The sequence below is a fragment of the Propithecus coquereli genome, unplaced genomic scaffold (assembly GCF_000956105.1).
Source record: "Propithecus coquereli isolate 6110/MARCELLA unplaced genomic scaffold, Pcoq_1.0 Scaffold158, whole genome shotgun sequence".
Classification (NCBI taxonomy): domain Eukaryota; kingdom Metazoa; phylum Chordata; class Mammalia; order Primates; family Indriidae; genus Propithecus; species Propithecus coquereli.
In genome coordinates this window covers 212,141-222,067 of record NW_012140302.1, presented here as the reverse complement: position 1 = coordinate 222,067, position 9,927 = coordinate 212,141, and the positions used below count along the sequence as shown (strand labels likewise).

Genomic DNA, 9,927 nt, shown 5'->3' with positions numbered 1-9,927 from the left:
GTTTCTCAAATTGGGCTGTTCCCACTCCCAGTTTATTGGCATTTGTGGTGTAAGGGAGGGTAAGATGTCCTTCTAAGGGATTTCTTAATTTCTTACATTTTGCTAATTTATGCTTGCTGTTTATCATTATAGTTAATGACATTTTCATACTTTTTTTTTTTGATCCCAGGGAGTATGTGTGTATGTGTCTCTCTCTCTCTCTCTCTCTCTTTCTCTCTCTCTCTCTCTCTCTCTCACTCTCCAGCAATCCTATCAGAGTTAATTTAAGTTTTGTCTTTTCTCACTTGGCATTTTGTGATTGAATGTACTCTTTTTCTTTGACAATTTTTTTTTAGGATGAAATTCTGAAAGCAGCGGTAATGAAATATGGGAAAAACCAGTGGTCTAGGATTGCCTCACTGCTACATAGAAAATCAGCAAAGCAATGCAAAGCCAGATGGTATGTACGGTTAATAAGTGGAAAACAGAAAATTGCCTTAATTATGATGAGGAAAATGTCAGTTCTTTGAACCTTGTAAAGGAAAGCAGACAGTATATTACAGAAAGTATGAAGTGGGAGATGGGGATTTGGTTTTCGATTTAGCTATCAGTTGCTGCTTATGTGATCTCAGACAAGCCATTTTTCTGTTCCCTTTTCCCTGCCCTTGTTTTCTCCCAACTGGGGATAATAATACTTGACCCTAACTGATGGAGATAAGAGGCTCCATCTAAGTGAGTTAATGTATTTGAGAGTGCTTTGTGAAGCATAGAGTCTACTTTTAGGGACAAATGGTCTCTGTCTTATAGATGGGTTGTGTTCCTAAAGTTTATAAGTTGGCTGGGTTTTTTTTGGGTTTTTTTGATCTTTTTTAGAGACAGGGTCTTGCTCTGTCACCCAGGCTAGAGTGCAGTGGCACCATCATAGCTCACTGTAACCTTGAACTGCTGGGCTCAAGCGATCCTCCTACCTCAGCCTCCCAATTAGCTGGGACTACAGGCATATACCACCAGCCCCAGCTAATTTTTTTATTTTTATTTTTAGAGACAAGGTCTTGCTTGTTGCCCAGGCTGGTCTTGGACAGACTCCTGGCCTCAAGTGATCCACCCTGCCTTGGCCTTCCAAAGTGCTGAGGTTACAGGCATGAGCCACTATGCCTGGGCAAGTTGGCTTGTTAGAACTTACTTTCCCAAATATAAATGATAAATAATGGTTAATTTTCTAGGAAAGCCCATAGTACCTCAGTTTACTCATAATGGAGTCAAAATATTGTATATTTGCTACCCTAAAACATAACGTAAGCCAACACTACACCTATGGTGTCACCTTTTAAATTACAGAGCAATGGATATATTAAGCTATTTACATGTGTTCTTGGCATGAGGATCTGGCCCCAGTCCCAACTAATGTGGGCCTAGGATTGTGGGGCCTACTTTGGATTGTGTAAGAGTGGTCTAATTTCCTAGGATCATGGATGGGAAAAAGATCAGAATGTAGAAATTGGACTCCAAAGAGGAAGATGGTTTTTAGGCTGAAAAAGTGGTTCTGATTTCTGTTTCTCTTAATAGCACTAAGTTCCTTCTCTGATATTTGGTAGGACTTACGTCTTGTTTGCCAGGCTCTCCTCCAGCTAAGTAGACTGGATGGAAAAGTTGAGGTGGGTGGGGCATTAGGAAAGACAGAGGGTGCTATCGTAGTTTTACTTAAATTTCAAACCATACCAAATGAAAGCATACAACGTTGAAAGACATTTAGTGAGTGTAAGTAAATGCTTAAAGAAGTAAGGCAAGGTGTTGTGAGAGTCAAAGCATGTGAAAGTACAACGGAAATTAGAAAAAGTGTGAAAATATGAGGTGGTGATGCCTTATTTCCAGATAATTTCGAAACCTCTAATAAACTATAAAATAGATAAAAACAAATGAGACTTGATAAAGAAGGCATGTCATGATTCAGCCAAGTACCTTTTTTAAGCATTACTAATCTTGCATAATTAAGATACAGTAGAATGTGGTGAGATGGGGAATATTGAGTGGGATAAGTTTAACCACACAGTGAATATTCTATTGTCAAAAAGAACAGCTTTAGTAATTGAAGGATGAGAACATGTGTTTTTCAGACACTAGAAGTCAGTGTAATTATTATGTAAATTGGATATTTATGCTAGATGACTGATATATAAAATGATATCGTTTTAATAGGTATGAATGGCTGGATCCAAGCATTAAGAAAACAGAGTGGTCCAGAGAAGAAGAGGAAAAACTCTTGCACTTGGCCAAGTTGATGCCAACTCAGTGGAGGACCATTGCTCCAATCATTGGAAGAACAGCAGCCCAGTGCTTGGAACACTATGAATTTCTTCTGTAAGTGAATCTTCAAAAGCTGCATAAAATATGTGTGTATGTTCTGAATGGGGCTGAACATACTTTTAGCATTTTCTGTCTTTAAACTTTTATTAATAATTACAGACGTGAATAAAGCCAAAGGAGCTAAAGCTATTGGATTATATATTCTAAATCTCATATGACTAATCATAATTATATATTACATATTTTTTAAAAGAATTAAAAAATGATACAAGTAATACAGGTTAATTATTGGAAATCTGGGAAAAAATAGTAAAAGAGCAAATAAAAGTTACCTATAATCACACTGCTCAGAATTAACTATTGGAACATTTTTGTTCTTTACTAATAGTTTTTTTTTTTTATTAGTATGCATTTGTGATTAGGGGCTGCTTGGATCCTATTTCATAGTGATTGGAAATACTGAAATTAGAAAATTTTAATACCATCTCTTTCAGACGAAGTGATAGTAGAAATGCTTTATTTTGTTGAAGCCTATACATTGGGTTTTTTGGGAGAAAAGAGTGTCAGAGCAAGAAACCTGATAATTCTAATATGAAATGGTATGACAGTGTGACTAACCCATCTGGGCGTTTATCTAGGGATAAAGCTGCCCAAAGAGACAATGAAGAGGAAACAACGGATGATCCACGAAAACTTAAACCTGGGGAAATAGATCCAAATCCAGAAACAAAACCAGCACGGCCCGATCCAATTGATATGGATGAGGGTAAGTGTATGCTGGTGAGCACTTTCTTTCTTTGGTAACTGTAAACTATTCAGGCTTCTTTTTAACTCTTTAGTTCTTTTCTGAACTCCTCTGAGCTTTTAGAGTTCCAATTTTGTAAGCAGTTGTTAATTCTAAGTATCTTTCCAAATGTATTTGGTCTTTTCTATGATAGAGTAGTTGCTCTTTTTGGACAGTGCACCTTTATCTTCCATTTCTTCAATTCACTTAATTAATTAAGCAATGTTGCTATAGTCCTAGCTACTTGTTTTGGGAGGCTGAGGTGGGAGGATCACTTGAGCCTAGGAGTTTGAGGCCAGCCAGAGGAACATAGCAGGACTCTGTCTCTTAATCAAACAAATAAAACAAAACAAAAATTAAGCAATGTAATATCACTGGGCAGATTTCCCAGAGGCTAGAGGTGAGCCCTTGAGTATCCTGTTTCTCATTCCCACTCTAGGGAGAGAGGCAACAAGTCAGGATATTGGACCTCAGTCCTATTAATTACTTCTTTGACTATAGGCAGGTCATTTAATCTGTGTGAGAAGGTAACACTTGCGATGAGACTAATGATGATTTTGTGAGGCATTGAATCAAGAATCAGGAATTGGATTTTAAGACCCATGTCTGCTACTTATTAGCTGTTTGACCTTAGGCAAGTCATATAATCTCACTCAGCTTTGATTCCCTTTCCTGCTAGATAGAGAATAATAATATCTACTTTTCCTTACAGGGTTGTTGTGAAGCACTCAATTAATACTTGAGTTTTTAAAATGTAAAAGTTTGAAGGTAGTGGTTCCCAAAGGCAAACGGGCTAGGTTGGCTGCATCTTTGTCATATGGGGGACTTTTAAAAATACAAGTGCCGTGTCTTGCCCTGGAGTTGCTGAGTCAGTTAACCCTGGGGTGGGAGGATGGGGTAGAGGGAGGGCAGTGATCCTGGAATCTGAGTTTTTTAAAAGTTCCCATGTGATTTCATTGGACAGCCTTGTGTAGAAATTGTTCTAAGGTGTCAGTAGTGGCATTTATTATTCTATTCTGGAGAGCCATGAAAAATGTGTTGGAGGAGAGGAATAGTTGTGAGGGGAAAAAATATATCAAATGATAGCGATTTTCTCATAATAGTCTTTATAGTATTTCACAATTTGTGCTGTGCCAGTTGATGATAATGAAGGATGTGATAATGTAGTCACTATTTAATGAATACTTGCTGCATGCATTACATACTTCATTTTATTTAGCTCTTATGAACATCTCTGTGAAGTAGGAATTGTTAATCCAATTTTATAGGGAAACACACTCAGGAAGGATAAATAAGTGACTGAGGTCACATAGCTAGCAAGTGGTATGCCTGGTTTTTAACCTAGGTTCTTTGACTCAAAACTCAAGCTATTTCCATTATATTACAGCATATAATGAGTATATTTATGTTTTTTCTCATTTTAAGTATTAGGGTATATCTTAACATACCTTGCTTCTGTTGGAGAAGAACTTAGTTTTTCTTCTCTTTTTTTTTGGCAGATGAACTTGAAATGCTTTCTGAAGCTAGAGCCCGCCTGGCTAATACTCAGGGAAAGAAGGCCAAGAGGAAAGCAAGAGAGAAACAGTTGGAAGAAGCAAGGTATGTGTGGATATAGGGAAAAAAGTGTTTTTCATGTTCTCTCACTGACTCAATACAGAATACTTCCGTAAGCAGATGTGTGGCAAGCAAGCAATCGATTCTGCAGCAGACACCAGCTGGGTGCCCTGTAATTCAATTCGATTCTGACACTATCCACCTTGAGATAGCGCCAGATCACATAGGTTGAAGTCCCAGGTTATTTTGCCTGTGCTTCTGACAAAGTGGCTATAAATCTGGGTTCTTATCTCCCCTTATTTGGGTTCCATTAATTTATTAAGAGTGGCTCCCAGAACTTAGGCAAACTTACTCATGTTTACCAGTTTATTACAAAGGATATTTTAAAGGATACAGATAAATAGCTAGATGAAAAGATACATAGGGTGAGGTCTGGAAGGGTCCTGCACACAGAAGCTTCTGTCCCTGTGGAGTTGGGGTGTACCCACCTCCTGGGAAGTAGAGGTGGTGTTCACCTTCCTGGAAGCCTCTATATATGTGGCTATCTGCAAGGTCTCCAAACTCTGTCCTCTTGGGTTTTTATGGGATCTTAATTCTGTAGGCATGATTGATTAAAGCATTGGATGTTGGTGATCACCTTTATCTTCAGCCCCTCTCCCCTCCCTGGAGGTAGGGGTAGGGAGCTGAAAGTCCCAGCCTAATCAAGCCTTGGTCTTTCTGGTGACCAGCTCTAATCCTGAAGCTACTTAGGGGCTGCCAGCCATCAGTCAATTTATTATCATACAAAAAGACACTTAAACACTCTGTAGATTCCAAGGATTTTAAGAGTTATATGCTAGGAAACAGGGATGAAAAAAAATACGTATTTCACAATGTCACAATATGGTTATCTTCCTCCATAGTTCAATAATTATGCATCCTTAGCACCAGTAAAACTGTATGATTTATCAACCCTGCTGGGTGAATAATCACCAGAATTGTCCAATTCCCATTTTGCTAATATGTCTTAGCTTATTTATTACTGTGAAAAAAGTCTTGTATTTTTTTCCCTGTAGCCATTTCAGAACAGTTACAGAAAAAACAAATATTTAAAAAAATTTTGGCCGGGCGCAGTGGCTTACGCCTGTAATCCTAGCACTCTGGGAGGCTGAGGCGGGCAGATTGTTTGAGCTCAGGAGTTCGAGACCAGCCTGAGCAAGAGCGAGACCCCGTCTCTACTAAAAATAGAAAGAAATTAATTGAACAACTAAAAATATATACAAAAAAAAAAAAATCAGCCAGGCATGGTGGTGCATGCCTGTAGTCCCAGCTACTTGGGAGGCCGAGGCAGAAGGATCGCTTGAGCCCAGGAGTTTGAGGTTGCTGTGAGCTAGGCTGACACCACGGCACTCTAGCCAGGGTAACACAGTGAGACTCTGTCTCAAAAAAGAAAATTTTGTAAGCCATGGCAGAAGTAATGCCCAATTTACTTGGTGTGTTGGGTTTGTTCTGTTAGCATGGGGAGCTTCGTTTGTTGTAGCCATCTTGGAGTCAGGTGGCTGGAGGACACACAAGGTTATGTGACTTTTGCATGACTGCCAGTTAGTTACTCTCCTTGATTGGTGTTGGGCAGGCACTGGCTGTGAAACAGGAAACTTGAATGAACAGAGAGTGAATGAGTAGAACCAAATATTAGGCTCTTTTAGAAATCTTCATTTAAAAAGTGATATATATTAGGCATTGTCTTTTACCCAGGATTCTCTTCATATTCCCCTTCTTTTTTCATTTTGGTTAAGTTCATCATTGATATCATTCCTAATGGCCCAGAAATCAAGATGAAGTAGGTAAAAGGCAAATTGGAACTGTATAATAGCTTACTAGCTTTTGGGATGAGGGCATTGGAATAATCTCCCTAGCCTGTGGTCCCCAGGCTGGGTTGGAAGTGCTTCGTGACCTGATAACTGACATCGTGTTGGTGGTTTCCCCAGTATGGTTTTAAAGTGCCAGATCCTGAGATGGAGGAGTCTTTATGCCTGAGGATGCTTCTTGGCATAGCTGGCCCATCACTAACCTAGAATAATTAGCTTATGTGGGAATATGATCAGCTTGGGATAATAAATAGAAACCAAGAGGATGTCCTAAGTTTTCTACCATTCTTAGCCACCTTTCGATTCTGTGCACTATTTAAGGTTGAAAAAAATATATTTTTTCCATTTTTGTCCATAGTTTTTTGGGGACCAGATTGGGCCAGGTATATAGCAAATGCATATGTGAATAATCTCCCAAGTGTGGCCAGCATTGATTGCTTTAAATAAATTTTTGTGGGTTTTAATTTGCTCTGCAATTTCCTCTAGATTTTGTTGTAGAATCTACATATCTTTATAAATTATACATGCATCTCGTAACAGGCTTGATTGGCCTGTATGTGAAGTGCAGTGCAGTGCTATTTACTTTAAATGTTAAATTACTGATCTGTCTTATAACTTAAACCATTTTTTAATTGATTATAAAAGTAAAACACTTCCACTATTCATCTGGGGACATGGTTGATATAATGGTATGTGGCTTGGTTATATTCACTTGACATTATGTTGTAAAGGTTTTCTAATGTGATTTGAAGTCTTTATTTCCATTATTTAAAGAATGAAATTTAACATTTTGAAATACATCTTTCCAGACCTTTTTCTCTCTAAATATAGATGTGTATTTATGTGTATATACCTACACTAACATTTATACAGAATTGAATCATACTGTATACATTGTTTTAATGAGAAGTCAGCTAAGAATTGGGGTTCCCTTGTAATTGTAATTGTTGTAATTGTTGAATCATTTTTGTCTCGCAGCTTTTAAGATTTTTTCCTTGTCTTTGGCTTTCAACATTTTTAATATGATGTGGTCGTTTGTGGATATCTTTGCTTTTATCTTAACTGGAGTTCATTGAGCTTCCCCGGATGTGTGTAGATTAATGTTTTTCAGTAAATTTGTGAAATTTCCAGCCATTATATCTTCAGATATGTTATTCTGCTCTTTTCAGTTTTCTCGTTTTGGCATTCCTAGTATGCATATGTTGGTGTATTTAATGATGCGTCACATTTCTCTGGGATTCTGTTCATACTTCCTCATTGTGTTCTTTGAATTGCAGTAATTGATACTGTTCTGTCTTCAAGTTTGCTAATGCTTTCTGCCAGTTCAAATATACAATTTTGTCCCCCTAGTGGAGTTTTCATTTCAGCTTTGTGCTTTTCAACTCCAAAATTTCCATTTGGTTCTTTTTAATCATTCCTATCTTTTTACCGATATTATCTGTCTGATGCAACATTGTCATCATACCTTCCTTCTTTAATTATGGTTTCCTTTTGTTCTTAGAACATACTTATAATGGCTACTTTGAAGTCTTTGTTAAATCTGACATCTGGTTGTTCTCACAGGCAGTTTCTGTTGACTGCTTTTTTTCCAGCATGTGGATCTCATTCTTTCCTGTTTTTTTGCATGTCTTATAATTTTTTGTTGGAAACTAGACATTTTATATAATATATTGTAGCAATTCTGGGTACCCCACCCCATTGTTATTTGCTGTTTGTTTGCTAACTGGCTTGATTATTTTTAGTGAAGTGTGTTCTCCGGTTTCCTCCCCCGAGAAATGTGAGGGGTCTGATGTTGCTGCTCAGGGAGGAACAGTCTTGAGTATGCCCACAGTCACCCTGGGATGGCACGGTTTGGGCAGGGCTCTTTGACATCACTTTCCCTGACTACCCCAGATGTTAAGCTCCACTAATCCCTAGCTGTTGTTTGCTGTATTGTTTTCAACAGTGCTCTGGGGCATAAATTGCTCTACAAACGGATCCAATCAAATCTGGGCTCCTTTGAAAGGATCGTTCCTAAGATTCGTGTTTGAGATTTGTTCTGACCCTGGGAGGGCTTCTCCCTGCTATCTCTTTCCCTGTTTCTCTGACAAAACTAGTGGGCCCACAGTCTCGCCGTATCTCCAGCACATCTATCCAGTTTCTTCCCAGTTGTCTTTCACCACTTCCAACTTCCACGGTTTTCGAGAGTGCCCTTGGGTTTGAGCTTCTCTGTACTCTGTTGCAGATGAAGTCAGTTCCTTTGGGGAGAGATTTGGAGCTCTGTTCCTGCTTTATAAGCTGAGTGCTTTGTGGGGAGTGAGGGGTGGGGCATCAGCAGCCTCAGGTCTCCTTGTCTTACCTCTCCCGGTGTGGAGCCCTCATCCACAAGCTGGGGCAAGGGCTGTTAGGATGCCAGTATTCTTGGCAGCACAGAGCCTGAGGTAGGACCTCTGTTTGGATGGAAGAAGGGAGCCTCACTTTTCAGCCACTCTTGATGGAACTTAGCCTCTCCAGCGGGTAACTCGTGGCAGGGTGAGAAATACTGATGTCCTGCCCCTCCTGGAATGAAAGCCCTGTGACTGGGAGCAGGTGGGGAGAAGGAGCCCTGTGTTCTTGGCTGCACCTGTGTGGAGTGACATCTCCTTCTCCTGACCTGGGGGGAGGGAGGGAGTGGATCTTGATTCAGATATTACACTCTTGCTTTTCTGGCTAAGTTTAAGTAGATTTTCTTGAATTAATGTTCACATGTTTGATGTATCCCTTTTGGGAAATAAAGACTTCAAATCACGTTAGAAAACCTTTACAACATAATGCCAAGTGAATACAACCAAGCCACATACCATTATATCAGCCATGTCCCCAAATGAATACTGGGAGGAAGCGTATTACTTTTATAATGAATTAAAAAATGGTTTAAGTTATAAGACAGATCAGCAATTTAACATCTAAAAGTAAATAGCACTGCACTGCACTTCACATACAGGCCAGTCCAGCTTGTTATGAGATGCTTGTATAACAAAATTTATAAAGATATGTAGATTCTACAGGAAAATCTACAAGAAATTGTAGAGCAAATTAAAATCTGCAAAAATTTATTTAAAGCAATCCAAAGAATTTAATTTGTTTTTTTAATATCTATAATTTGCATGAGATTCTCTGGGGAGTGGGTTTATGGAGTTTCTTCTGCTGTCATGCTGTAAGTCACTTATATATACTGTTTTGTAACTTGTTTTTCCTCCTTAATTTTGTGAATAACTTTTCTTATCATGAAATCATTAAGATTATAGCATCATGGGAAAATACAAAGAAAAAAATAAAAACAACCAGCCTGAGCAAGGGCGAAATCCTATCTCTACAAAAAATACAAAAATTAGCCAGGCATGGTGGCATGTGCCTATAAGTCCCAGCTACTTGGGAGGCTGAGGCAGGAGGATCACTTGAGCCCAGGAGTTGGAAGCTGCAGTGAGCTATGATGATGCC

The 9,927-nt window shown here is 38.8% G+C and overlaps 1 protein-coding gene across 1 annotated transcript in view; it reads left to right on the top strand.

Moving 5' to 3' along the window:
* CDC5L (cell division cycle 5-like) overlaps window positions 1-9,927 on the top strand; it is a 78,868-nt gene that overhangs the window by 2,791 nt on the left and 66,150 nt on the right. The window contains exons 2-5 of the mRNA XM_012640788.1: window positions 336-439; window positions 2,176-2,337; window positions 2,922-3,049; window positions 4,567-4,666. Of these exons, the coding sequence (XP_012496242.1) occupies window positions 336-439; window positions 2,176-2,337; window positions 2,922-3,049; window positions 4,567-4,666 (494 nt within the window). The remainder of the gene's footprint in view (window positions 1-335; window positions 440-2,175; window positions 2,338-2,921; window positions 3,050-4,566; window positions 4,667-9,927) is intronic.